The sequence below is a fragment of the Tympanuchus pallidicinctus genome, unplaced genomic scaffold (assembly GCF_026119805.1).
Source record: "Tympanuchus pallidicinctus isolate F22 unplaced genomic scaffold, pur_lepc_1.0 scaffold20, whole genome shotgun sequence".
In the NCBI taxonomy this organism is placed as follows: Eukaryota; Metazoa; Chordata; class Aves; order Galliformes; family Phasianidae; genus Tympanuchus; species Tympanuchus pallidicinctus.
In genome coordinates, this window is record NW_026294722.1 from 13,073,609 (window position 1) to 13,101,232 (window position 27,624).

Consider the following 27,624-nt stretch of genomic DNA (forward strand, 5'->3'; position numbering starts at 1 on the left):
AGGTGCCGCAGCGTCTGGGGCAGAGCGGGGCTTTTGGCGGCTGTGCAGCAGTTGGGGGTTTTGGCCATGCTCTGAAGTGCAAAATAAAAACGCTGACCACAGCAGAGGGAGAGATGCAGGGGTTGCTGTGACAGCAGCTCAAGGGCCAAACAGGTTGTTAGGGCAGATCCTGTAGCCCCAAAGCTTGTGCTGCTCCGTAGTATTTTGGGCTCCATGGGAGATGATGTTTCCCTGGATCAGCTAGGACAGGCGCTCAGGTCCTGGGCTCTGCTCCTGCACAGATGTGTCACTGTTGTCTGGGGGGGGAGCTGAGGTGGGCTGGGGCAACAGCAAGCAGAGAGCCTGCAGTGCTGGTGAGGGAAATTTGGGAATAGACAGGGCTGGGGATGGTGCAAGAAGCAGCGGGGCTGAACAAGCAGAAGGCCGTCGAGTTTCTCATCTGGCATCTCCATCCAGCTGTGTGCACTAGGACCTTCTCGGGCAGCACGGGCTGTCTGCTATCTCTCACCCCGACATCAGGGTGCTGGGCTCTTTTCCTCTTTCTGCAACGTGCCGCTGCTGTCCCCTGCATTCAGAAGGGTGCCCCATTCTGCCCATGTGTGAGCTGAGCATACATGCTCAGGCTTGGAGCAGCCATTTGTGCTGTATTTTCACAGTCTAGTCTGTCTCCTGCTATGCAGAGGTTGATTTGTTTGCACAATGCTTATTTTTGGAAGCAGGACAGTCTTTTAGGAACAGGCTGACATTATATTTATTTTAGTTCCTCTATAATTTTTGTTAGAAAGATGCGTGTGTATTCAGAGATTATATATGGGGGAGGTGGGAGGACAGGGTTGCTTTGGGTAATTTTTTTTTCCTAAGACTTAAATTATAGCTTTCCTGGGCTTGGCTGAGAGGAGGCAGTGAGCAAAGAATAGAGTGACCGAGCCAGCTGGTGGAGCGTTGCAAGAGGTGCTGGTGCTGGTGACCTCCTCTGGGGCCCTCCGCAATTCCAGGGCACAGATGAGTTTTACAGCCCTGTTCTGGCCTTGATGTGCAGATCTGAGCAGCTTCCAGCCCCTTGGGGGGTCACACTTTCCTGCTCAAGGCTTACAGTGAGCGAGGCTTTCCTAAGCATTATCTGTCTGGGTGCTGCAGGTGCCTTCACTCTGCGGGGCCGAAGGCACAGTGCTGCTCTCAACACGGTGCTGATGTCAGTCAGGCACTGTGCAGCCCATGGGGTTCCTGTGCCGGGAGCAGTGTGGCCAGCAGCTCCAGCACGACCCCCACACCCTGCTCAGCTGCTGGGGGCTCTTTGGGGCTGCACAGCATCTGCTCCCCCTCCTGGGCCCTGGTCACGCTTCCCGCCAGCAGTGAGTGATCTGGACCACAGGCATCCTGAGGACAAACCTTTCCTGTTGCCAGCACGAGTGCTGTGGGGGCACTCCGTGTGCCTCCATGGGCTCTGGCTGCATACCAGCATGGGGCGGTGGGACTGTGCCATGTCATGCTTCTTCCTGGGATGGGAACTGCTGGGGCAGTTGGCGGTGCCCCTGGTTCCAGCAGTGGTTCGTTTTGCCCCAGAGGGTCATGGGGACCACAGAGCTTCTCAATTTCTGAGCCATGTTGGGAGGAAATGGGAGTCACTACTGAAATGTCACTGGAAAAAAGTAGGAGTGACTGCAGTCACCCTCTAGAAGATGAGCACTGGTGATGGGATCTGCCTGGTCTGGGGCTGCAGCAGCTCTGCTGGGAGCTGCAGTTCTTATGCGAGGGCTGGGAGCAGCACCTCTGTGTAAGGTGTGGAGGTGACGCTGGTGCTTTCCTTCACATTGCAGTGATCACACTGTCCCACAACTGCTGGAGCTCTTCATTCACTGCAGGCATGTACCCCATCCTTTGAGCACAGCCTCCTTTCGTGCTGCTAACTATGCGGCCATACACTGACTGTACGCACACTGGTTTCCTGGAGTCATTGTCACAGAGCAGCTCGAGCACGAAGGGACCTGCAGGGATCATCAGCATCAAACCCCGACTCCACGCAGCACCACCCTGAGTTCAGACCATATTTCTGAGAGCGCTGACTGTAATTTCACAGGTGCTTCTCATTGTTGTGGGGTCCATCTTTAAGTCTGCTGGAGGCTCTTTGAGGCCATCCGTCATCAGGACCCACTCAGTATAGAGTCAGCATTAGGCTGTGAAGGACTGGGCTCTGCCTTAAAGAAGGGAACTGGGGGAACGAGGTGGGGCCCAGTGTGGGGCACGCAGGAGCAGAAATAGCAGAACGTGGAAGTGAAATGGGAGAGCAAGGCATGAGACCTCTCTGAGACCCTGCAGAATGGTGTCCTTGCAGCTTGGAGTGCTCTGAAGTGAGGAGTTCCCATGGCTCTCCGTGGAGCTGGGCTGTCACCAGGGGGTGAAAGAGCTGGACCTGGAGCTGGTGGTTGGAAGGAGAGCTTCATGCAGGGGGCTAAGCGACTTGAGCAGTGGTGGCAAGAAAGTCAGCTGCCTTGGAGCAGTGGTTGTTTGGTTTCGTGGGGTTTCCTCCCTGTTCCTTCAGGTGATGTTTTTCCCCCTCCAGCTGCTGATCCCTTCCATTTCTGGACCCTTCCATTTATTTAAAACAGAATTTTAAATATATTCTCTCCAGGACTCTCAGTAGTGTTATAGTCAGAAAGCTGGCTCAGGGATGTGAGCAGCGCACCTGGTGTTCATGGGGGTTTGTATTGCTCTGTAGCTGCTCCTTTCACATCCTTGGGGTGGCTTCTTGTCCCTGCATGAGTCAGGCCTGTAGGTGCACCCTGAGGAGCCCTGCTGTGCCTGTTCCCGGGGCAGAAGCCCCAGGGATAAGATCTCCAGCATCCAGGGCAGCCTGGAGTCTGTTTTGATCCTTGGAGAGCTTTGTGCTTTCCTAGCTTTGGCTTGCTGGTAAAGCTGGGGGGCGTTAGGCCCACTTGCAGTTCTGTATACAGCACAGCTATGTGGGTTGGGCTGTAGGAGCCATGCTACGTTCTTTCAAGCTGAAATAGACTTTTAATTAGGATTGTCGTTTCTTAATTATTTATTATCTTACTTGGCTTCCTTTGCCGACCAAGGCCCCGGAAGGAGCTGCAAGCAGGACGAACCCAAGCTCACCTCTTTGTTCCTGAAGGAGCAAAGTTTGCAGATATAAATCATGCCTGTCCCAGGGGCAGGCGGGACGGAGCCGCACCTTGGCCTTTTACCTGCTGCGTTTGTGCAGCGCTCCGTACAAACAAGGTCTGTCAGGGGCTGCCTGAGCCTTCGGCTGAGCACCGGGCTGCTGGGCCACGCGCAGCGCTGCGGCTGTGCACCATGCGCTCCCTGCTGCTCCTTGCACAGCTGGCTCGTGGGGCTGGTGCTGCACCTGGGACCTGAGCCCCATGGCAGCCCCACAGCCCACAGCAGGTCTGCGTGTGAGTGCCTTTGGAGCCTGAGCGAGCGGCTGGAGCTGGGGCCTATTTGCAAACTCGGGGACTTGGAAAGTATTTGTGTATTTACTTAGGATACAAAGGAAGCTTCTGAAACTCTCAGACAATAAAGGAGGATGCACGCTGGGAATGTGTTTTTGTTTTTGGAAGCAAGTGGGGATTTTGTTGAAATTCCTCCTTTCTGTTGAAGTCTGAGCTCTGCTGCCCAGATGGGCGCTCTGGCTCCTCGCACCGCCTCGCACCGGGCTCGGTCTGTTGGAACGCTGCAGCCCAGGGCGTTCTGTCCCAGTGGAAGCGAAATGGACCAAAGCCAGCGCAGCGTTCCCACCGCGGTGACAGCAGTGGTGCTGCTGTGTGGTGGCAGGGGGGGGCTGGGAGTGGGGCACGGGGTCCCAGCCTGCGCTGCGTCTGGGGCCTGCTGTGGGGTGGGCAGGGACAAGGCCTCGTTCGGATGGTTCCGGGGCAACTTCTTCTCGTGGTGGGGAGTCTGAGTCCATTTCTGTGTCCAAGTTACGACTTTATCTCCAATCCTGTCTTTATCACGTCTTTCCAGAGTTCCTGATGTTATGTTCCAGACTTGTGTGGCAGCCCGGTGCTGGCCCTGCTCCAGGAATGTGCTCCTTGCCTTTCCTTCTCTTCCTTTACGTGTGATTGTGATTGTACCAAACTCTTCGGCATTTCAATGTGTTCTGTGCAGATTTTTGCCTCATTAAGCTCCAACTCGATAATCCTCAGCCCCAAATGTACGGCGAGCAAAGAGGTCACCAACTAAAGGCGTCCACTTACGTGTCTTTGCATGCAGAGATAAATGTGGGCCTGTTAAAACGGAAGACTATAGTTAGCAACACACACTCGGTCATGGCCGAGTGCCATGAGAAGAATTCGTTATTTTCAATAGCTTGCACTTAACAGAAAATAGCTGACCTCTCCTCCCTCCCGAGGAGCAGCAGTGCTGGTAGGGCTGGTCGGCGCCTCACATCTTTGCTAATCCTCTTGCTGGCAAAACAGATCCCAACCTTCGTGCTCTCAAATGTTACAGCTCCATTGCTCTGCCATGTCCCGCAGGGCGCCTTCTGTTCTGCCAAGCCAACGCTGTGCGATGGCCTCCCTCCTCCCGCCACCTCTGCCTGAGCCACGTTCCTGCGGTGCCGTGGCTGTGCTGTGCTGCTCCATGGCTGCCTTCCTCTCTCAGCAGTGGCATGCTGGGCCCGCGGCTCCCAGCAGCTCCTGCCATGAGCTGCCCACAAATGTGGGTCTGATTCCCCTTCTGAGTCCCCTTCTGGCTGTGCCCAGCTGAGCTCTGTCACACCATGATGGTTTTGGGCACTCTGGCTGCCCATCAGCCCCGCTTTTCCATTTCCTTATCCTGTCTTCATTGCTGTCTCCTGGGATTTCTCCTGCCAACACTGCTGGGCTCTTCTGCTGCCCTCCTTTTCCTCTTTGCTGCTGTTGTTATGGATAACACCCCTGTGCAGTTTGCGGTGCCCTCAATATCAGCAGTCACTGATTCGTTCCTTCTGCGCCCATCGGTTCCATTGGGCTGTTTAGGGATGTTTAGGGTGCTTCCCACCCTCGAGCTGTGGCACAGGGGCAGTCACTTAGGGGAAAGAAGGCCAGACCCCACAAAACACTTATCTGTGTTGCTCCATGTTTATCCTTTGACTTCCCATGGTCTCACCAGTGCTCGGCTTGTTTTATCAGCGCGGGTGAGCGCTGCCCCCCATCCCCTCTCTCCCCGACCCCCTCCTTGCCCACACTAACGTGGCTCTCGTTCCCCACAGCTCGGACTGGGTGGAGATCATTGAGCCCCGCTCCCAGGAGCGGATGTACGTCAACCTGACCACAGGGGAGTGCGGCTGGGAGCCCCCCCCCAACCTGAAGGTGCGCCAGTCGGACCAGAAGCAGTGGTGGGAGCTCTTCGACCACAACAACAACCGCTTCTACTATTACAATGCCATCACGCGGCAGACGGTGTGGCACCGGCCCCAGGGCTGCGACATCGTGCCCCTGGCACAGCTCCAGGCCATGAAGCACAGCTCCCAGCCCGACTGCCGGGGCCGGCAGCACCGGGGCAGCAGCGGCAGCGAGGGCAGGAGCACCCCCATCCCCACAGCCCTGCTGCAGGAGATGGAGAGGAGCAAAGGGGACTGTGCCACCGACAAGAGGCCGGACACGGGCAGGTAGGAGAGCTTTGGTTTGTATTTAGGAGGGCAGGGACCGATGCGCAGCCTGTGCCCAGGAGAGTGCAGTGCTGGGGCAAAGCACTGCCAGGTGGCACTCACCTGCCCTCCTTGTCCCAAGTAAAGCCGTCCCCTTCCTGCTGCTGCAGGAATACTTGAGCATCCACATTTTTGTGGGGTGCCATGAAGATCAACAGATGATCGCTGCTCTGCAGCCCTTTATACCCAGCAGGACAAGAGGGGACAGGCAAGGCTGCTCACTGCTGTGATGGGAGCTCTGTGGGATGTGGTGATGGCACATGGTCAGCTTTGCTGGGCTGGCCAGGGATTTGGGTGAGCTGCTTTGCTTTTTCCCTTGTTGGTACAAGCAAGCATCTGTGCTCCGTCCACTGCAGCCCCCTCCACCCTGGCCAAGCTGTGAGCAGCCAAGGCAGAGTGGTCTGCAGGGGACAGAGCTCAGCTACTTTCTTGTATCAACCCTGCAACAAAAGAACAATAACGGGATGCTATTTGGTTTGACTGTCAAACCAGTCTGACAACAATCAAGATTTTTTCATATTGAAACTTTGCCAGCCTCAGCTGCACAAAAGCATTCCCTCCCTGGTCTGTGCCGGGACGGCCTGCCTCCTCTGTGCCCTGTCTGCATCGTCCTGCCATCGAGAACGTGGTGCAAGCAGCAGGGAAGGCTGTGCAGTGGGTGCTGCTGAGTCACACTCAGGAAAAGTGATTCACCCAAGGCCTGGAGCAGTGCTTGAGTGAGCCCGACACTCCTGTCACCCCTTGTCCCTGCTTTCCTCCTGCAGCATTTGGACAGGGTGATGTGTCAGGCCAGGCATCTTTCACAACTTGCTTTGGGGATCAAGGTCACATCGCTGTGTATGTGGTGCTGGAGAGAAGCAGTGAGAAAACCAAAATGGTGAAAACCTTGTAGGTGGCAATTCTGGAGAATACCTGCTCTGGAGAGCTGTGAGCTGAGGTTCATCCCTTGCCTGCTGCTCCATGCAAGGTGCCTGTGTGTTCACTGAAGATCTGCTGATGCACAAGAAAGAGCCTGTGACTTTGACCTCTGCAGTGACTCCTGCTTCAGGGCCAGTGCTGGGGAAGGTGCTCAGCTTGTTTGGGAGCTGGCAGTCTGCTTGGTCTTGTGTCACTTTTCCACTATTAAGCCAGTGGCAGCTGCTTACAGATGTTTTTGTGGTAGGAGATCAGGTGTTGTTTCCCTGCACAGCCATCACATGTAGACACTGCTATTTGCAAGCAAGCGTTAGCATGCCTTGTTTTGGCGTGGAAAACACTTGCCCTACCCAAATCTGAAAGCTTAGGAGAGACTTGTGTTTTTCTAGCTTACAAAACGGTGAGTGAGGAGCTGAGCCCAAGGCAAAGGCTCCCAGGTGGGATCTGGTACCCTCGCTAAGGTGTCTGGACTAGCAGCAGTGAAAGCTTGTCAGCTCCGCTGTCTGCATTTTTCTCCAAAGACAAACACAAGCATGTCCTTTCTTCCTTCGGCAGGAATACAGCTGTATAAACAGAAGGCAAATATGTTGAGTGTTCTTAGTAGCATTTGACATCTTTATAGGTACCTGCACCCGAGACCGTTTCATTTATGTCTCTAACGGCAGCACGGACCATTTGTTTTTCTTCCCTTTATGTTTGTCATCCCATGATAGATGGAGAGGCCGGAGGAGCCCAGCCTGATACCCAAGAGGGGCCTCTTGCTGTGTAGAGCTGGGGGAAGAGATTTAGCCCTTTTTTTCAGTGAAACTTTGCGGTTGAGGGTTTTTCTATTCTAGCAGCCTGTTGTGCTGCTAAATCTTCCCCTCGTGCCTCTTACCAGTGCTGCTAAATCTGAGCGCTGCTCTCCACGACCTCAAGTGGAACAGGGATGCTCCCACAACGGTGCACGCAGCTGATGACCGGTCCCTCCTCCTACGTGCCCTGCTGCTTTTCCTGCCCTCCCATCACACAAGTTCAAAGCAGACTATCTGGAGATCAGCCCAGTACTGCGCAGGCAGCTGGGAGGCTGACCTCCGTGTGGAAATGGCAGCTGCTTTCACTTGCTGCTGTCACTGTGGGAAAATGGCTCCCCGTGCCTTGAAAAGGGTGCTGCTGGAGAAACGACTGCTCTGAGAAACTGAGTTTGTTGGGAGATCCCAGTAGGAGGTGGTGGACTGGGAACCCCATCCTGGCTGGGCGGTGTATCTGCTCTGTGCTCTTGCTCTGCTTTTATTATCCATCTCCAATATCCAAGCTCTCAAAATGTTCCCTTGCACAGCCTGAGACCAATCTGGGTCTGAGAGCAGCCAGCAACGTTCTGGAAGTGTCTGGTGAGCCACCCACCATGTGCAGGGTTTTGCCAGAGCTCCTTATGGCACGGGGGAGAGAGCTGGGCTCAGACACAGGGCACGTGGCCAGCAGTGGGGACAGGCTGCACTCAGGCTTACCATGCTAACGGGCCATGGGAGAAGGGTCAGAGAGGACATGTGGCACAGGAGTGAATTAGGCCAATGGAGGTGGCTGTGAGGGTCCCTCAGCCTCTTTACGTCCCTGCTGTACCTCATCAGAGGCCTGTGTCTCTCAAGTCCCCAGCATAAGTGATGCCAGTGCTGAGATCTTCATTAAAGAACTTAGAGGTGGGCCCATGCCGACCTCATGAAGTTCAGCAGAGCCAAGTGCAAGGTCATGCACCTGGGCTGGGGCAATCCCAAGCACAGATACAGGTTGGGCAGAGAGCGGCTTGAGAGCAGCCCTGAGGAGAAAGATTTGGGAGTGAGGCTGATAATAGATTCAGCATGAGCCAGCAATGTGTGATTGCAGCCCAGAAGGCCAACCTGTCCTGGGCTGCGTCCAGACAAGTGTGACCAGCAGGTCGAGGGAGGTGCAGCCCCTCTGCTCTGCTCTGCTGAGACCCCACCTGGAGCACTGCGTCCAGTTCTGGAGCCCCTGACACAAGAGGGACGTGGAGCTGTGGGAGCAGGTCCAGAGGAGGGCCATGGAGATGAGCGGAGGGCTGGAGCACCTCCTCTGTGAGGACAGGCTGGGAGAGCTGGGGCTCTGCAGCACGGAGAAGAGAAGGATTTGAGGAGACCTTACAGCAGCCTTCCAGTACCTGAAGGAGCCTAGAGGGAAGCTGGGGAGGGACTTCTTAAAAGGGCATGAAGCGACAGGACAAGGGGAAATGGTTTTAAACTGGAAGATAACTGATTTAGACAGATTCAGGAGGAAATTCTTTACTGTGAGAGTGGCGAGGCACTGGAATGAACGGTTTGCCCAGCAAGGTTGTGGATGCTTCCTCCCTGGAAGCACTGAAGGCCAGGCTGGATGGGCTGTGAGCAACCTGGGCTGGAGAGAGGTGTCCCTGCCTATAGCAGGGGGTTGGAAACAGGTGATCTTAAAGATCCCTTGCAATCCAAACCATTCTATGATTCTGTGATAAAAGAAACACTTCCAAGTTTGCTGATGTGGGCTTGTTTCTGGGCACATTTATGCTGCTGGCCTTAAGTCAGGACCTGTGCACGGGTCTTGCATGTGTCTGCAGAGGTGGATCTGGGTGGGTCTGTGCCATTCTCCATCCCCATGTCAGCATGGACTCCGTGGGCAGCAGCAGCAGTGCTGCTGGGTGCAGCATCCCTGTTCATTTGCCTTTCTGAAGGCACCAGGAAAATGGCTGCTGGAAAGGGCAGAGCTGAGGAGTGGGGCCTCTTCTGCAGGCTGCTGGGAGGGAAGAGCAAACAATGGGCAGGAGCAAGCTGGAGGCTGGTAAGAGCTGCTGCAGTTGGGTGCGGGCTGGGAAAGCCAGCGCCAGGCTGTGGTGTTTATATTGGAGCTGCTTGAAAGCATTCCTCGAAGGAAGCGTCTCAGGGGACGCAGCTGAGTCTCATGCTGGTGGCTTAAGAGCAGGCTGTGCTAGGACATCTCCACTGCTGGCTCCTCTTCCCATCAGGGCTTCTGCTGCTCAGCAGAACAAGGCTGAGCCTTTCTCCATGCTGGGAAGTCAGGAAGTCCCAGTTCCCCTCTGCTTGATTTTCTTGGCATCTGGGGGTGAGGTTGGGGCAACCAACAGCTCTTTTATGGTGATGGAAAAGCCTTTTTGGAAAAGCCTCATCCTCTCCACAGTCATGCGTCTTATTGCTGTCGGGGAGGTTGGAGGTGACACATTGTGTCTGAAATCGAACTAGTAACCTCTCGTATGGCACACAATTAAGAATTTCACTTCTCCAGCACCTTCCCATACAAAGCTCCTGGCATGTGGGAGCATGGTGGCCATGGTGTAGCATGTCCATGGGATGTCCCAGGGGAGCTGAGCAAGGGACGCTTCAGGAATGGGCAAACGCTGGGCCGTCTGATCCTGTCCTAACACCCAACCCACAGCCACAGTGAGCCGGGGGCAGCAGCCCCTGCACGGCTGTGCTGTGCGGTCGTAACGCAGAGGGCACACTAAAGTCATCCCCTTTTAGCAGGTGGAAGTGAGAGCAGTGGGCTGGTGCTCTGCCAACTCTGGAGGTTTCATAGTTTTCACCCAAACAAATGGTTTAGATGGAGGTGCAGGTGGTTCTTCTCTAAGCTGTTCTGTCCAGGTGTAGCTCCGGGGACTGCACAGCCTTTTGTTGTGAAGGTGAAGAATAGCTTAGCATAGCTGACTGACAGAGGCAGCGCTGAATTTTGTGAGTTCGGTTTTACACTCCGATTCCTCCCGCAGGGGAAGGCTGGGTGAGAGGTGGGACAGCTGCCCCCCTGCCCTGGGGAGGACTTGGGGCAGTGAGGGGCTGCCCGCTTCTGCTACAGTCCAGTGTAAGCGCGGAGCTCCTCCTCCCTGTTGGATGGGTGGGTGTCAGAGCTCTCATTTAAAAGCATACCGAGTGTTGCTGCTCTGGTTCTTCAGGTTGGTCCAGGAGCTCTTCTAGGAACAGCTGTGTTTTTAGCAGTGCATGTAGGAAAGATGCTCAGGCAAGGAGCAGTGTGTGGTGGGCTGCAGGGCCCCCTGTGAATGCCACCTCCATCCCAGAGAATTGGGGTGTCCCGATGAGCCTCGTGGGGCTGGGGAGGAGGGCAGGCATGTGGAGGAGGTGGGTCTGTGTGCCTGCGCACAGGGCATGGAGGGGAGGATGGCAGGGAGGTGTGGAGAGAAAGCGTTACGGCTCAGATAGGGAAAAATGGCTTTGAAGCGTTCTGGAGCACCTGCTGTGCACAGGCAGTGCAACCTGGGGTCCAGTGGAACTGAGGGCGGATATGTGGACAGAGCGTGGGAAACAGGGCCAGATGCAAAGGCACTTTTCCTGGGGAGGGCGGTGCCATTTAAGACCTGAAATGCCGGGCTGGTTCCACAGCCTTTTCTCTGCCTTCTCAGAGCTCATGGGTACAGACTGAGTGCAGCTGCTGCCCGGCAGCGGGGTGATGTTACACTGCAGAACGCGCCTGTGGGACCGGGAGGCTGCAGGGAGCCTGCTGGGTTGTGGCTGATGCTGAGCGCCGTCACGAGGCACTGAGCATCTCTGGCAGCAGAGGTTTGCACAGCCCTGAGAGCTGAGTGGAGCCAAGGGAACCAGGTCTGTGGACGTCTGGACTGTACAGGAAGGATCTACCTGATCAACCAGACATCCCGTAAACCGGAGACGTCCATCCCATAGCACCTCCTGTAGACTTCATAGGTTTTGCTGTAAGATGAACATGGATTTACAAACTTAGATTAGAAAAACAACTATGCTCTTGAAGGATTTTTATCATTGTTTGACAGTCTGTAAATGAGCACGTGGGGTTATTTGTAGAGCACCCCTCCTGGAATGCTGGGAGCACTGGGCTGTTCAGCATGGAGAAGGGCAGGCTCTGGGGAGACCTTACTGAGGCTCATTGCCTACAGGGGCCAACAAGAAAGTTGGACAGGGACTCCTAAGCAGGGAGTGTAATGAATAGGAGAAGGGGGAGCGGCTTTAAACTAAAACAAGGGAGATTTAGGTTACATGTTAGGAAGAAATACTCTACTATACAGGCACAGGCTGCCCTGAGAAGCTGTGGGGCCCATCGCTGGAGGTTCTCAAGGCCAGGCTGGGTGGGACCCTGAGCAACCTAATGCGGTGGGGAGGTGTCTCTGCCCATGATGTGGGGTTGGAATTGTGTATTCTTTAAGGTCCCTTCCAACCCAAACCATTCTGTGGTTCTGTAATTTTTCTGCTAGCTGCTGGAGTGCTTTAGAAAAGCTTACTGGCCTTCAGCTGGTCGTTCTGTCTGCTGTTGTAGTTAATGAGCCTTTGGAAGAGTGGGCTGCTTCCTGTCTTGGTGCTGCTGATGCCAAACAGGTTGCAGGAGGAAGAACTTATTTCATCTCCTCTGCTTTCGGTGACTCAGACTTTTCTCATGTGTGTAGCACCAATGTGTTGTTATTTCAGGAAGGGGATCTCCAGGAAAAAAAAACCAAAAAAAACTATGAGAAGCCCATGTAGCTTGGGGAACCTCCAGGTGCTCTGGCACTAACATTGTGGTGTGTGGCAGAAGTAGAGGATAATTCAATTAATAACATTCTTAAATAATTCTCCATTTGTGTCTTTCTTCCTTTAGGGAGACTCCTACCCACTGGCAGCCTCTGCCAGGTACAAAAGCAGCCATGTTGGTCAAAGTGAACAGTTTAAAGCAGGTCCCAGGCTCTTCAAACAGTTCCCTTCATCTGCAGAGCGCTCCGGAGAGCAGCAGCCAGAAATCTCTTCCGAAACCGGCCATATATGCGCAGCCTCAATCCGCGTCCCAGAGCCCTGGAGCCACAAAGCAGACACCCACTGGAGAAGGAAAGCAGTCTATGCAAATCAAAAAGACGGAGAACGGCGGGTTTTGCCTGGTGCTGATGAATGGTCCAGCTTCTCAGACTCCTCCAAGGAGCCAGACAGGAACCCCCCAGCCTGCCTCCCCCAAGTACGCCTCCCCTGCACCTATATACGATGAGCCATCTTTAGAGTCCCCAATTTATGATGAGCCACCAGTAGATATGGACACTGAGAGCGTCGGTGTGAGTGGGATGTCTCCACCGAGGTCGCCGAGCAATAGCTTGAAGAAGCAGCTGCAACCAGCCAAACTATTACAGCATCCAAGTGCGCAGCAGCAGCAAGCTGCAAAGAAACATGCTAGAAATCCCTCTTCCACTGAGTACAGCCCAGCTGGCAGAGAATACATCAAACACATGGTCAACGTTGACCAGTCTTCCAAACTCTCCCACTCGGCCGCTGCGACAGCCGATGCCTCTACTAAACTGCCTGGTCAGCTGGCATCAAAGGACAGCTTCAAGCAGTCTTGGAGGATCTTGGAAGCCAACGTTCTCAAGAGCATAGAAGCCCACCACAGTCGGCAGAACAGCCTGCAAACTCAAGAGTACCCAACTGCTATAAGCCATCAGGATTCCGGTTATTCAACCGGCCCTTCTCCAAGCTTGAGAAAAAGGAAAGGAAGGAGGCAAGGCGCAGGTCAGGGGCGGCCCGGCTCTGTGGGCAGCAGCAGCGAGCTCACGGCGTTGAATGACAAGCTCATTGCTGAGATGCGTGCTGTGGTGGGCAGGTCAGCAGCCTGCCGGGGAAGCAAAGCCAGCCTTGATGCTCAAAGTTTGGAGAGCGGCATCCCTGCAGAGAGCGGCAAAGTCCGATTCCAGTCCGACCACCTGAAAAAGTGCATCAACCGGAGCTCGAGGGATGACATCTCGGCCAGTAATAGGTCTCTGTACAGACAGGGCCTGGAGAGCAGGGGCGGCTTCCCCAGCGACGTGGCTGCTCTGCAGGACACAGTGCGGCAGAAGAGGACTTTTGAGAAAGTGGATTCTTTGGAAAAGAATGTGACCAGCCGGACCAGCTTGGCTTCATCAGGTGCCACGCGGCGCTCCTCCCAGGTACCTCCCCGTCTGCCCCAGGTTAACCTGTGTGTCTCTGGAGCGTCGTGGTGCTGAGCCTGGGCTGCGGCGGGGGTCAGTGTGTGTGCTGCACACTGAGCAGTGTGGCTGCAGGACGGCAAGCAGCTCATGGAGCAGCAGGGCTTTGTAGGCAGGGAGGAGAGGAGGTGGTGGAGGGCTTGGTGTGCCCGCAGCAGGTCCTCTGTGCTGCTGTGGTTTGTACTGTGGCCGGGAAGCTCCATTACGCTTTGTTCTGCCCTTTGTCAAAGAACTTGAAGATGAATCGCAGGGTGTCAAAGCTCAGAAGGATGCGGATGGGTCAGCCCAGGGGGTTAACATGCAGCATCCTGTGGCAGCAGTGCCAGTGGTGCAACTTATGTCCCCTGTTAAAAGGCGTTTGTTCATTGTTGTAGGTCTACTGCCTGCAGTTTTAGTGGTCCTCATATCTTCTTCGGTAGCCTTTGCCCTCGTGTATCCTGTCTGAGCTGCGGTGCCCAGGATTGGTGGGGAATGGGATGCAGGGGTAGGATTTGCACAGCAGCTTGACAGCATTTTGTCTTTTTCACCCTCATCCATTTGTGGTGGTTCCTTACGTTCTGTTCTCCCTTCTGATCACTCCTCAGCATTGAGTTGAGGTGTTCAGAAAACTGCTGATGTGTCCCCAGCATCTTTTTATTGGAAGTGGCTATTTTAGAGCCCAGCTGTGTGCCTGCATGGCTGGTGCATTGTTCTTCACCACACAGCACTATGGCAGGATTTAGTTTGCCATCTTCCTTCCTGTTTGGATTTGGAGGACCCTCATGGCACACAATTTTAATTTCAGATTTAATTTCCACTGAAGTCACCTCACATCCAGTGCAGCCTTGGTGCTTTCTCCCTTTGCTTTCTCCTCTGTCACATCACTGCTGTGCAGCCCAGGCCTGAAGCTCTCCGGTGGGATGCAGTGGTCAGCCCCGCACAGCAGGCAGCTCCATTTGCACCCTCTTCTGTATCTGCTCCTATTTGTTAGTCCTTGGCCTTCCTTGAGGAAACTTAGTGAAGCTCCCTGCCTGTTTCAGGTTGCTCTGATGAGCTGGGAGGTGTGACTTTTGGTACAGGGCCAGGGCAGAGCTGAGCATGGTGTGTCCGTGATGCACCATACAGAGAAGGGAAGTGCCCTGTGTGTGTCAGAAGCGATGTGTTTTGGGGCTGACTGACGGCCTTTGCTGGGTCGTTACGTGATTTCTGTTTCTTAGTCTTCTTTTTGAAACCAAAAACCACAAGATCATCTTGGTTGGCTTTTTCCTTCTCACCAGAGATCTCCTTGGAGAACGCAGTGCGCGCTGTGGGCTGCTGAGCACTTAGTGGCTGTAGGTGGGAATGGGAGGTTGAAGAAAACAGTCTGTTTCCTCTATCAGCTTGCTGGGTGTCTGAGTTCAGCGTGTGTCCCAGGCTGCTGCTTCCATCCAGAACTGAATTCGAGACTGGCAGAATGAGTGTATTTTTCTCACAAGTAGTTATTAACTGTAATTTTCTTGGGATCAGTGATACCAGAGCTCTAATTATGTAGTTATCCTTAGAGATGGCTGGGGAAGAAGGCTGGGCAAGTGCTGCATGTGAGATTGCACACAGTGTCTGGGGGGAAAGAAGCCCTTTGTCTTGGCTGCATGCCCCGTGTGCTTGTGGTGGGTGGATTCGTACATGGAGCACATGAGCTCTGGGGTGGCTGGTGGTGAAGAGTGGGGGCCCCTGGCTCCTTGGTGTGTGCCTGGTGCCTGAGGAGCCGGCCCAGCTCCTGCCTGCACTGCTCCCGGCAGCTCTGGGACAGCTTGGACAAGCAGCCCTATTCCTCTGTGCCCCGGTGCTGCCTTTGGGGATGGTGTCAGCCTGTGAACGTGCCAGCCTGGCTCTTGCAGATCTGCACTTGTCAGCAACAAACAGCACAAAGCCGTGTTTTGTACAGATGCGCTGCTTTGCAGTTGCTGGTAGCCCCATGACACACTGTTGTGAATTTTACTATCGGGGCTAGGAGTCAGCTAAGCTGCTTTTAACACGTCTTTTCTCCTTTGCAGCCCGGGGCAATAGAGTTGGACCCCAAGCAGGAGAGCAGCGGGCAGCCGGGCAGCTGTCTGGGATACCATTTCTCTTACAACACCCTGCGGAAGCCCATCTCCCAGAGCAGCATGGCAGACTGGGCTTCTAAAAACCTGAACATGCACACTCAGGGCATCTTCCGCCGCAGGATCTCCATCTCCAACATGCTGTCGTGGAACGGCGGCTCTATCAAAAAGCCGATGCTCATCACAAGCAACCGCACCATCAAAAAAGAGGCGTGCGAGATGTTCAAACTGGTGCAGAGCTACATGGGAGATCGCCAGACTCGCATGGACCGCAATCACGTGGCGTTGGTCACGGTCACCAAGTGCTGGAGCATGCAAGGTTTACGGGACGAGCTGTACATACAGCTGATCCGGCAGACAACAGACAACACCTGCTTCCGAAGCCTGGCGTGGGGCTGGGAACTGATGGCCATCAGTCTGGCCTTTTTCTCCCCATCGCCCAAATTCCAGTCCTATCTGGAAGGTTACATCTATCGCCACCTGGACAGTGATGAAAACAGTAAGTGCCTCACACGCACCAGCAGCGCCCTGGTGGGTTTTGTGTAAGAAATAGGCAGTAAGCAGGTAGTCACAGCCAGAGCCTTGCTCCCCAGCACCGCCTGCCAGGGGAGTCCGTCCTTCCTTGGCAGGAGGAAACTGCCATCAGCTCATCTCCCTTGAGGGCATTTATTGGTTGATTTGTGACTGTTTCAGCAGTGCTTGTGACTTGCCCAGTCTCAAAAATCCAGAACACTTATTCCCTCTAGGGGCTGCAGACGTAGGTTTGTGCCTCCCATGAATCCTCAGAGCAGGTGCAGAGATTCTGCCCAAAGCACATCTGGGTCCTGGGGGCAGCAGTGCTGCAGTGCTCGATGTGCACATTTGTTAGGGTTTTCTTGAGGATTCTCCCTCAAAACCACCCCTTGCAGCTATGCTTATTCCTGGAACAAAATCCCTTCCTGCCAGCACCGGGATCCAGGCATTGGGGGTAGTAATCTGAACTATTTTAGTGGGTTATTGCTTCTGCTATTTGGATATTTGGGCAATGAGTTTATTTAGGTATCGGTTTGCTGCCTGGAGCCCCTTCTCAACTGCGTGGCCATTCAGAGAAGCTGAGTGATGTCCTGGGCCCCTCAGAGGGCGCGTTCGGGGCTGGCTGTGCTACAGGACCCTGAGCAGACTTTCCTTGTCCTGGAGCTGGGCTGGCTGCTTTCGTTGCTGTCTGTGGGCACTGCTGGCCTTTGGGATTTTGTCATGCCACAGTATTAATTGCACCGCACTGAAACAGCGGAGGACAGGGAGCATTTGGTCTCCTCTGTTGCTCACGTAATGGTGCTTTGACTTTTCAGTTGCGCAGCGTATCAAGGAGCTTGTGGATCTGAAGAACAAGAAGAATTCAAAATCCAGGAAAAAGAGGAAACAAAACACCGAGGAGGAAGGTAAAGGGAGGCAGGGAGCAAGACAGAGGGCTCCACTGACTTCAGATGCACTTGATTGCTGAGCTCTGCTGAAAATCAGATCATTTGTTTGAGTGTATAGGCCTATATTTAGGAAGTTTTGCTGCAGGGCTTTGTGCGGGGTCTGGCTGGAGCACGGGCAGAAGGGAGCGATGCGGGTGGGTAGGGTGGGTGTGGGTGCCCATGGTGGCAGTGGGAACCCTTTCATTCACTGAACAGCGATTTTAAGTTGGCTGCAGACCTGGGCTGTCCTTCAGATCATCTGCACGTGGCACAGACTTCTCTAGGCACATTCAGTGTTAGAAGCCACACCAGCCAGCACACAGCCAGAACCTGTTTCAGTGTTGCTATGGACTTTGAAAGCCACCACTCAACCCAAGGACCTTCACAGGGACACTGACCTCTGGTGAAGAGCTCTGCCTTGCCCAAGTACAGGTGTACCCTTGCCCACGCTTCCTGGACTGGGCAGTCCCTCTGCTCTTGCAGCCAGAGCGCGAATAACATCTGTGCTGAATGGACAAGAGCTCACATATTACTCCAGACAAGTGTTTTACTGCTGCCTGTAGGAGAGCAGATAATACTTTGTCGGGCCTAAAATCTTCCCAGACTGAGTCTGTTCAAGTTTTTATGTTGTTTCTAGGAAACTGGAGCCAAATCTGTGCATTCATGTCAGGCAGCAGTTTGTTTATGGCAGCTTCACTGTCTCTCATTTTGGGGAGCTGGATGCTGCTTCCAGCCTGGCTCCAGCATGCAGATGCATCAGTGGGGACCTGGCAGCTGCGCTGCTGCAGAGATTGCCCTCAGGTGGCACCTGCAGGTGAGACAGACAGCCCAACTTGCTCCTTGGTCACAGCCCCCGCTCAGAGCTGCTGCCCAGTGTGAGCCAACCAGCCTTCCTGTGGGACTCGAAGCAGAGACCTGAAATGGCCTCATCGTTTAGGGGAGGAATGTGGCTTTTTCCTCTCCTGTTTCAGGCCCTGCAGAGTTTAGCCCATTCCGAGCCTTTGAAAAGTCATGGTGCTGCTGTTAGAGGGACTTTGGTATCCTATAGGGCAGCCCTGCACAGAGCGTGCTCCACCTGCGGGCTGAGCAGGCGCTGCTGTGAAATTCCCCCTGTGCTGTGTGCAGGGCTTGGGTTTAGGACGAAGATAGAGGTAGTTTTTACTAAAACACATAGGTAAGAACTAGTACTCAAACAGCACACCAAGGAAACTTTATTGTCTGCAGAAAGAAGCACTTGAAAATCAGAAATGCTTTCGTGGCCTTCACTGGGGCTCTGATGATAGCCCACGTGCTGCTCCCTTCGCAGGACTCTGCCCGCTTCATTGCAAAACAGAAGACCCGCTCTGGGAGTGAAGTGGGGTTTTAGGATGGCTGACCTGCTGCCCGCAGGCACAGAGTGCAAAGTGCAGCACAGGAGGCACGCAGGGCAGGGCTGGACACAGCGTTCCACAAATGACAGCAGTGGGAGGCTTTCTTCTGGAGGGAGCCCGGAGGAGCTGCAGCTCAGTCGGGACAATCCTGCTGGAAGTGCTGGGCTGTCCGTGCTGTTCCTTGGGGTCCCTCTGTCTGCTCCACCAGCCCCATCTGCCTTCCTTGTGAGGTTCCTGAAGCAGCAGGCTTGTTTTGGGAAGTTAATTAGTAGCCATGAGATACTTGGACGCTTGGCAATTTAGCAACAATTTAACAGAGAAATCTATAAGGAAGTTAAATGTAGTGTCTTCAAACAGAATTTGGTGATATATGCAAAGATATGTTGTATGTCTTTCAGAGAAAAGTGCAGTCAGAGCCGTGATTCCCCCCCATACCCTTTGAGCTCGTAAGCAAACAGGAGGGTGATCAAACATTTAGCATCTGACAGGCACCCAAAGAAATTCTGTGAAGTTTCCCACGCTTACCTATGCAGTCTTGGTCTTCCAGCCTAATTCTCTGTGGGTAGATGAGGTATGGAGGTGGTGCAAGATCCTTTCACGGCTCAGTAACCCATTGAGAGGCAGAAGAATGAGTAGAAATAAATGATCTGCTTTCACAAGGACGATTGTCTCCTGATCCCGCAGGAATGTTTGCTGGCCTTCGCTGTGAGCTGTACAAAGAGGCAGATAATGAGCTGCCAGCTTGGTGCTGGCACGGGGTCTGCAGGGCTGTGAAAACTAAAGGTGCAGAAGGATCTGGTGAGGGTGCAGTGCTGGGCACACAAACACAATGGCTTCTGCTGTGTGAAAGTACGTGTCCAGGGCTGGGCTCCCATCCGTGTTGTTTGCTGCATTTTTAAGACGTTTTTTGGCAGGAGAGTGTGTTCCAGAAGGTATGTTCCCCCGTGTGCCTTGCATGGGTTTTAACTTGTTATAAAAGGAGAGGTTCTTCAAGAAGCTCTCTGCATATGTTTTTAGACCAGCGCATGGAAAAATATTTTCCTTTGCAAACTGTTTTTCACTATGTGGGTTGTGAGGAGTCTTCTGTTCCTGAGCTCGCGGAGCTGCTGCGGGACCACAGGAAATGGCAGCTCAGCATGGATTCCATCGGCCCGCCGCGCGCTCACAGAAGTGGAATTACCCCGTGGCAGCCCTGCCAGGCCGAGGCCACCTGTCCTGGCTGCGGCCATTGGCCGGGGATGGGAGTGGGGACGGGCAGGAATGTGGCTGCAGGGCCTGGGGGGCGCAGTGTGAGCTGGCTGGAGCACGGCGTGCAGCACAGGCAGTGCCAGCTGGGGTTCGGGCCTTTCCCTCGGAGTCCCTGGGAAAGCAGAAAGCGAGCTTCACCTGACGTGCCTGCAGGACCTGTTGTGTCTCCTCCAGCGCAGAGGGACGTGTTGCTCTGCTGGGGAAGCTTGTCCTCTTCCTGCATCGAGAGCATTTGAGGAACTCTAGGATCCTGACCAGCTTACCTAAGCTACAGAGCTCTTGAAAGGCTGCTCTGAAATTAGCAGCATCTGACCAGAATGCAGATTTTAAAAGCCACACGTATTTTGAACTCTGTTGCAAGCTTTAAGCCTGGCAGGGAATCAAATAGGGCAGATCTATTCAGTGCTTTCAGCGAGCGATTTGGGTTTGACTCGGAAAAGAACACAAGGCCAACAGTTTTGGAAAAACTCTCCCAGCAATCAGTTGCTCTGTCAGTGCAAATATTTCTCTTGGTGTCACAGGGGGATTAGCTCTGTGAATCCTGGCTCTGCTGCCCTCAGAGCTGAACCAAGCACAAGAGCAGCCCTTCTTGCAGAAGGTGACACCGCCGGGCTCCGGTGCACCAGGTCAGCCTCACAGAGCACACCTCACATGTTTGAAGGCTGCGCTGGAGGAGGCTGCAACCAGGAGAGCAGGGGAGCTTCCTGCAGGCCCTTGGGAAGCTGAGAGAGAACCCGGTGCATTCCTGCGCCTTCCCTCGCTGCCTTCATTCAGAAGGTGCTGATGCTGGCTCTCTGGGCCTGGCACACCGCTGCCTCTCTCACTATCCCAGTGTTTGAATCATAAACAATTTGTTTAAAACACTTGAAATCTTTCCTGGCAAGAGGCTGGCTCTGCGTGCTCATTGTGAAGCTCATGCATCATTCGGATTCCCAGCCCTGTGCCTGTGAGCCCCACAGCTTCTGCCATGCGGCGGGGAATGGGGACTCATGCTTACGTGTGTGCCTATGCTGGGCACTGAGTCAGGGGTCAGACTGTTGTGCAGGGCTGTGAGGTGCAGAGCTGCGAGCCTTGAGTCACTGGTCAGATCCCTCAGAGCCCGAGCACCAACTTGCACTGACACCACCTGCCATGGGGCTGTGGGGCCAGGAGGGCTCGGCGTGCTCTATGGGAAGTTTCAGCAGCCTCTGCCCTGCCTGCAGAACAGGCTGCACACAATGGGGGTGGATGTTTGCGCCAGTGCAAACTGCTGTGCTGGTGCTTTGCACCGAGCTGTGGCGTGGCAGCAGCACGGCGCTGTGGGCTGACAGCTCCTTTCTCCTTCCTGCCAGGTCTGCCCATCAGCACGTATGCCAAGTACTGCTACCGCAAACTCCAGAAAGTAGCCGTCACCGGGGGCAAGAAGGTGAGTGGCTGTGTGGTGCTGGGGGCTCGGGCTGCCGTGCAGCGCTCTGCTTTCCGTGTCCCAGAGGTGTCAGCCCTGTGACACTCGGAGGCCACTGCTGATTCAGTGATGGAAAATAGAGATAGAGAGCGGAGGAGGCTTGCTCATGGCTCATGGCTGATGGCTCATCTCCCCATGGATGTGTGGGAGAAGGCTGCTGCTGTGCTGCGGCCTTGGGGACCTGGAGGATAAAGCTGATGGCTCCCAGTCTCCAGGGCAATAGGAGCTACCTGCAGGGAATGCCCATCGCTGGGGAATCTCCGTTTGCACCCTGAGACCTTGCATGCGCCTGCTCTTCTACCTGGTTTACTGTAGAGTCGTGCATTTCCAGCTGAAGATGTCACACAATAGAGATCCCTGGTACAGATCAGGCCCCTGTGCTCTGGAAATCCCCCCCCTCCCTTTCCTCTGCACAGAGCTGTGAATGCTGGCATGCAGCCCCAGCCCGTCCATCCCAGGCCTCTGAGCCAGATCCGGTTGTCTTTTATTTCTGCAAATCCCCCTGGGGTGTCCTTGCCATCTGGACTCCATGTACAATGAGCAGATAGCTCGAATACCTCGGGAGGGGTGACACTGCTGTTGTTCCCGAGGGGCAGAGCAGGAGATGTAGGGTCACACGTTGTGCCCCAAGGGCTGCTGCTCCCATGGGCTCAGTGGGAGCTCCTAGGGAGCATCGGCGGCTGCTTCCATAGTGTCCTTCAGTAGGAACAGCTGCTGGATGCTCTATTGTGTGCGCCTCTCAGAGCCCTTTAGCACCTCTGAGGGTGATCCAAAGCCAGGCCCTGGGCTTGAACATACCTGGAATTCTCCTCTCCCAGGGCTGTTTCTCAGCTGTCCTGCGACCAGGCGCTCTCCTGAGCTGGGGCCGGTGTTCGCATGCCCTCTGCTGGCCTGGCTGCAGCCCAGGCACAGACCGGCCCTGCACCCTTCCCGCGGAGCTGGCTTTGCTCCCGCATGCAAACCCCTACAGCAACACCCCAAACTCCAAAGCTGCCCCCCGCCAGCAGGCAGCAGCTGTTTGCTCGTTTTGAGCTGAATGCCTTGGCTCCCCTCAGTTACAGCATGTGCAGAGCCAGGGCTGCTGGGGGGCTCCCAGAGGCGGCACACACGCGAGCAGCCCTCGGCCCACGGCTGTGCTCAGCTCTCCTCTGTCCCCAGGGCCTCCGCAAGCCAACAGTGGAGGAGATCACACATGCCAGAAATGCCATCGTGACGCCGTCGCTGTTTGGCAGCTCTCTGGAGGAGATCATGCTGCGGCAGCAGGACATGTACCCGGGCCACAAGCTGCCCTGGGTGCAGACGCAGCTATCGCAGCAGGTCCTGGCTCTGGGAGGAGAACAGACTGAAGGGATTTTCAGGTGAGCTTGTGGGGTTCTGTGTTACTTTTGATCCACCTGAGCATCGGTCCTGAAAGCTGAGAAATGACGATTGACCTCAGCGGGGTTCCCCTTCCCTGGGAAGAGCACACTGCCAGACAGAAAGCAGTGAACTTTCTCAGGCTCAGGGTGGTGAAGTAGCATCAGCCCATTTGCATGTATTGTCACAAGGGAAACCCTAGATGTGATTTGAGCTTGTGACAGCGCAGCACTGAATTTCTGTTAGACAGCAGCGGCCGCCAATGCAGGGAAGGGTAAAGTTCAGGCTGCTGGTGGAGCTGCATCTGCAGCCATGGTGTGTGAGCTTCCCACGCCCTTCTGGAGAAAGTCTGTTCCCCTGTGAGCCCCACGTGCTCCACTGGTGCTGTGTGTGCTCCCTGGAAAGGAAGGGGCTGCCTGGTAGGTGGAAGTCTGAACTGACTGGGAAGGACAGCACCAGACAGGGAGCAAAGCACAGCACAGCACTGCTGTGACTGCAGCATCCCTTGCAGGAGGCAGGCTGTAGAACGGGGCTTTGCTAGAGAGTAGCTTGCATTGACCTTAATACAATGCCCTACTTGTAGGTTTGCTGCTTTTCTCCTGCATTCAGTGGGTAATTAAGACTTGAGAGGTTGCAGATAATTATCACATGTGGGATCTCCCTGAGCGGGTCATGCTGAAAGGCAGACCAATGCCAATCAGTACTCTCCAGTGACTGAAAGCAATTATAGAAGGATGACAGAAACTGTCAGATAAAAGCAGTTCATCAAATGCAGCGCTTCAGCCTTGATGATGCACACAGCTCAGGATGTCCTGCTGTGGATGAGCATGTGAGGATTCCAAGAGACAGAGTATCCGTATGATGAATGCGGGGCTCTGAATTTGGTTGTTTTCTTCTGTTGTTTGCTTGTTTTAAGATTTGTGTTATTTTTTCAATTATTAAATTTAATTGAAGGTAACTCACAAAAGAATCAACTTCGCCTTGCAGTAGTTTCTGATATCTTGGCATATTTAGCCAGAGGTGCTTTTATCTCTGGGCTGACTGTGCTGCTGGGGGTGGGGGGACAGTTACAGCTGATGTCTGAGGGAAGGAGATGGGTGGCTTTTCTGCCTGCATTTTAAAGCTGTGTCTAAAAGCATTCTTTCTGACGAGCTGCTTCTGTAGCTGCTGCTGGTGTGTGCTCCCTTCTTCCCAGTGCTCCAGAAGCACTTTTGGAGGCATGGTTTGCTGACCAGCTGCCTCACCAGGCACACTGCCATGTACCATTTGCCTTCTGAAGTGTCCTTGCTGTGCCTTTGCTTGCAGGATACCTGGAGACATAGATGAAGTCAATGCACTGAAGTTGCAGGTGGATCAGTGGAGAATTCCAAGCGGCCTCAGTGACCCCAACATCCCAGGTAAGGTAATGCCACGTGCGTGTGCAGCATCAGCCATGGTACAGAGCAGAGGGGAGGGTGTAGGAGCAGCCCAGGATACGTGCTGCTGTCTGGGGACAGGTACACACTGCTGTACTCTGCGAGCTGTCTTCACCAACTGGCTTTTTTTTGTGTGGCCTTTCTGCTGCTTTTCCAAATGCTGTCCATGGGAAAGCACTGGGGGTGATGGAGGATCTGTCAGAGTGAGACTGCGCAAGCCAGGCAGCATGCAGGGCAGCTGGGAGCAGACCAGCAGCAGCAGTTTTGCTTCCAGCATCTCTGAGTTGCCCTCTAAGGTGGAGCAGCACAAGTGCGGAATCCTTTATCTGCCTTCTGGTTCCTGAGGCATTTTGTCTGCCTGCCTGGTTTGTCTCTGAACATGGTAGGAAGGCAGCCAGAGTTGTTCTCATGCACCCTTCTTTCTGTCCAGCCTCTCTCCTCAAGCTGTGGTATCGGGAGCTGGAGGAGCCTGTGATCCCCCAGGAGTTCTACAAAGAGTGTATCAGCAACTACGAGAACCCTGACGCTGCTGTGGCCGTGGTGCAGCTTTTGCCGGAGCTCAACAAACTGGTGCTGTGTTACCTCATACACTTCCTGCAGGTAGGCAGCCCAGCCATCTGCTTCTCTGCCACCAGCAAGTGGCCCGGGCAGCAGGAGAGCTGTGCTGTGCCATCAGCTGGCTGTTGGGCCTCTCACCCATGTTTAAGGTGGGATTAATGGAGGGAGTTCTGCTGGGTGACGGCGTTCCCGACCTCGCGGGGTACGGGACTGTTCTCAAACAGGGACAGGTTGGGATCTGCAGGAAGTTCCCTGCCTGCAGAGGCTGCTGCACCATCGGCTGTGCCAGAGCATGGTGTTCTTTCCCTGTGGATGCATGGTGGTTGGGGTGTTGTCCTTCAGGGAGCCACATCTCTGCTGTCCTTGCACCTCTTCTTAGGCCCCGTGTTTGGAGTCCCTTGCCCTTTTCCGCCGCTCCAGCTCATCTTTTCCTTACCACTTGCAGATCTTTGCTCAGCCATCAAATGTGGGCAGAACAAAGATGGATGTGAACAACCTGGCCATGGTGATGGCCCCCAACTGCCTGCGCTGTCAGTCTGACGACCCTCGCATTATCTTTGAGAACACACGCAAGGAAATGTCCTTTCTTCGCATGCTGATAGTGCACTTAGACACCAGCTTCATCAAAGGGCTGGTCTGAGGTGCTGGCCCTGGGGTCCAGGACGTTGCTCTGGGGAGTTATTGGGTGCCTGAAGTCTTCTCCCCTCCATTTATACTTCTTCTGTTGTCCTTGCTGTTATCACACCCTGGGTTAACCCCCAAGCATCTCCCAACTTAAGACCTCAAAGACAAGGACTAGACAATCGTGGAAGGCTTGGGATGTTCAGCAGTAGGACCTGGAAGTCCTTGGATGTGTCAGCCCAGATGCTGGGGTGGTTCTTGGCCTTCTTGTGTGTGTCAGAGGCGGAATGGCCTCCTTGGAGCTGCAGGACTGGCTGCTCATTGAAGGAGCTGTGACATCCGTGAGACACTGCACCCCGGGACGGTGAGACTCTCCATCTCCATTCTGAAGGCAGAGTTGGCTTCAGGTAGGAGGACATCGCTCCTGCGTTGTGACACGAGTGTTTCCCTCTGGTCCTGGTGGAAACGCTGCCTCACTAGGGATAACTTCACTGCCGTGGAGCCAGCTTAGTCCACCTCTGCAGACTTGTTTGAAGGTGTGAGGTTGTTCTGGTAGAGGGCTGTGAAGGTGCAGGGGAGTCACTGAGGCAGAGGCATTCCTTGGGCTGCCAAGATCAGCAGAAGCATATTGCAGCCCTGGAAGAGGAGATGCCTGAGCTGCTGCTGCTGGGTGGCCAGACAGAGATCCTGGGAGCTCTGGCAGGCCGGCTCAGCACAATATCCACCTCACCCTCTCCTTTAGGCAGCTTCAAAGCTGCACAGCAGCATGAGGTCAGCGTTGGGGCTATCCCAGTGCTGAGCTAAATCAGCAGCATTCACACTGTGGGGCCTGGGGAGAAGAGGAACATTCAGTAACATCCTTGGTATCCCTCAGTGGGCTTTGTTCTCTGGGAAGGTAACCCCTAGCAGCTTCGCAGCTCCTTTCAGCCAGCCCTCATTGCACATGCTTCACAAGCCAATACCAGTTTTCCTGAAGAGCAGCTGAGAACCAGAGGTATTCAGAGCACCCACAGCACCTCCTTCTCTGAGCACCAGATGCTCTGCCCTCCTCCATGTTCAGCCAGGTCTAAAGAAAGGAGGGGAGACCACCGTAGGTGAGAATTGCCCCTGTGCTGAGATGCTCTTCCAGGCAGAGCCAGCAGTACTGTGAAATGCTGATTCTGCTGGGTGTCAGCTATGGTAGCTCTGTTCTCCCCACCAAACTCCTACTGTTGTTGCAGAGGACTTAAGAGAAGGTAGAGAGAAGGGAAGAGTGGAAATGGTCCAAGCAGCTGCAGTGTGGTGGAGCCTGCATGAAGCAGTGCAGGCAGGTGGCTCAGTGTCCTCTCTGCTGCAGTTGAACCCCTGCAACTTTCTGTGTGCCAGCAAGAAGTGAGGCACAGCAGGGGCACTGTCTTTCAGAGGCAGCACATAAATTTTCCCGCAGCCTCCCGATACTGTTGCATACTTATTAGCAAGCAGCAGTTTCCAATTCTGTGACATTCTGGCATTCTCCTTCTTCTTTGAAGTGTTTTTCCTGCTGGAGGCAGGTCTGCTGCAGAAGCTGTGTGCTGGTGTTGTTCATGCAACGCTACGTCTGCTGGTAGCGTCCATGGTTGCATTTCTGCAACCCCTTCCTTTCATGCAGGGACCTGGGAGCGCCTCTGTGTTGCAAGTGAGAGCCCAGCAGGGAGGTTTTACATTGATGTCTGAGTCCGAGCCATTTGGGCACAAGGTACCGTGTGCAGGGAGTTCCCTGAGCCTATTTGAACTTCTCTGAGCAGGGTTTCCAGGGCACAGCTCTGCTCAGAGACCTCCACAGTGGCAGTTCAGTTTGTGCTCATGTTACCCGAGGGTTGCGATCCCTCTTGTACCCCATGCTTCTGTGATCCAGGAAACCTTGCTCCCTTATCAGGACTGGGCCTGCAAACCCCACAGCTGTGTGAGGATCTGCTTTACACTCTCATCCTTCACAGTGCTTGCAAGCAGTTCAGCTCTATTTGGCCTCAGAAATGCCAGCCTCCTCGTGCTTCGGATGCGCGGCCGCATTCCCAGGAATGCAGGCAGGTGGTTACCAGCTCTGCTGTGTTCTGCCAGCATTTCAATCACTGAACAGGCTCAGGTTGTGCATCCCAGCCCCACAAGAGCTGGGCCTGCTGCCTGCTGCCTGCCCCTTCTCTGGGCTGCAGACACACTGCCTGCAGCCAGCCACCACCCCGGCCATCCATGCTATCCCTTGCACTTAGCTGTAGCAGGCAATCAGAGCATAGGCATTTGCTGCTATTACACATAAATGCTTCTTGCCAGGGCTGTAAAATAGGCTAATAAATTACACTGGATATTACTTTCTTTGCTGACAGATTTGTAAATACGAATCAGTAAAGCAGCCTCTCCTCTGTTATAATAATAAATACAATCTCCATGGTTGTTCCTGGTCTTTCTTTTTTGTAAAAAAGCATGGCCGTGTCTGCCTGGAGCTGCATTTCCAGCCTGGATGTCAGCATTCATGAATAATGTTTGGGAATGAGCATGACGCCAGCACTTCAAAACCAGGCTGGGGCTATTGCTGTTGTTCTTAAAGCTCAGGCAGCAGTGATGGAGCATTTGGTTAAACGAGGGAGAGAACAGG

At 54.3% G+C, this 27,624-nt stretch overlaps 1 protein-coding gene and 1 long non-coding RNA gene across 2 annotated transcripts in view; one reads left to right on the forward strand and one right to left on the reverse strand.

Moving 5' to 3' along the window:
* Positions 1 to 27,422, forward strand: part of LOC128081117 (rho GTPase-activating protein 39-like) — a 42,741-nt gene extending 15,319 nt beyond the window's left edge. The window contains 9 exon segments of the mRNA XM_052684065.1: positions 5,210 to 5,608; positions 12,158 to 13,466; positions 15,518 to 16,064; positions 16,894 to 16,983; positions 20,954 to 21,027; positions 22,225 to 22,424; positions 23,728 to 23,819; positions 24,268 to 24,437; positions 24,841 to 27,422. Coding sequence (XP_052540025.1) covers positions 5,210 to 5,608; positions 12,158 to 13,466; positions 15,518 to 16,064; positions 16,894 to 16,983; positions 20,954 to 21,027; positions 22,225 to 22,424; positions 23,728 to 23,819; positions 24,268 to 24,437; positions 24,841 to 25,035 — 3,076 coding nt within the window. The 3' untranslated portion in view covers positions 25,036 to 27,422.
* LOC128081124 (uncharacterized) lies at positions 18,189 to 19,923 on the reverse strand. The gene is made up of 3 exons (XR_008207008.1): positions 19,761 to 19,923; positions 18,900 to 19,084; positions 18,189 to 18,621 (listed from the first exon to the last, which is right to left on the reverse strand). It is a non-coding gene; the product is annotated as an uncharacterized LOC128081124 (long non-coding RNA).
* Positions 27,423 to 27,624: the final 202 nt, after the last annotated feature.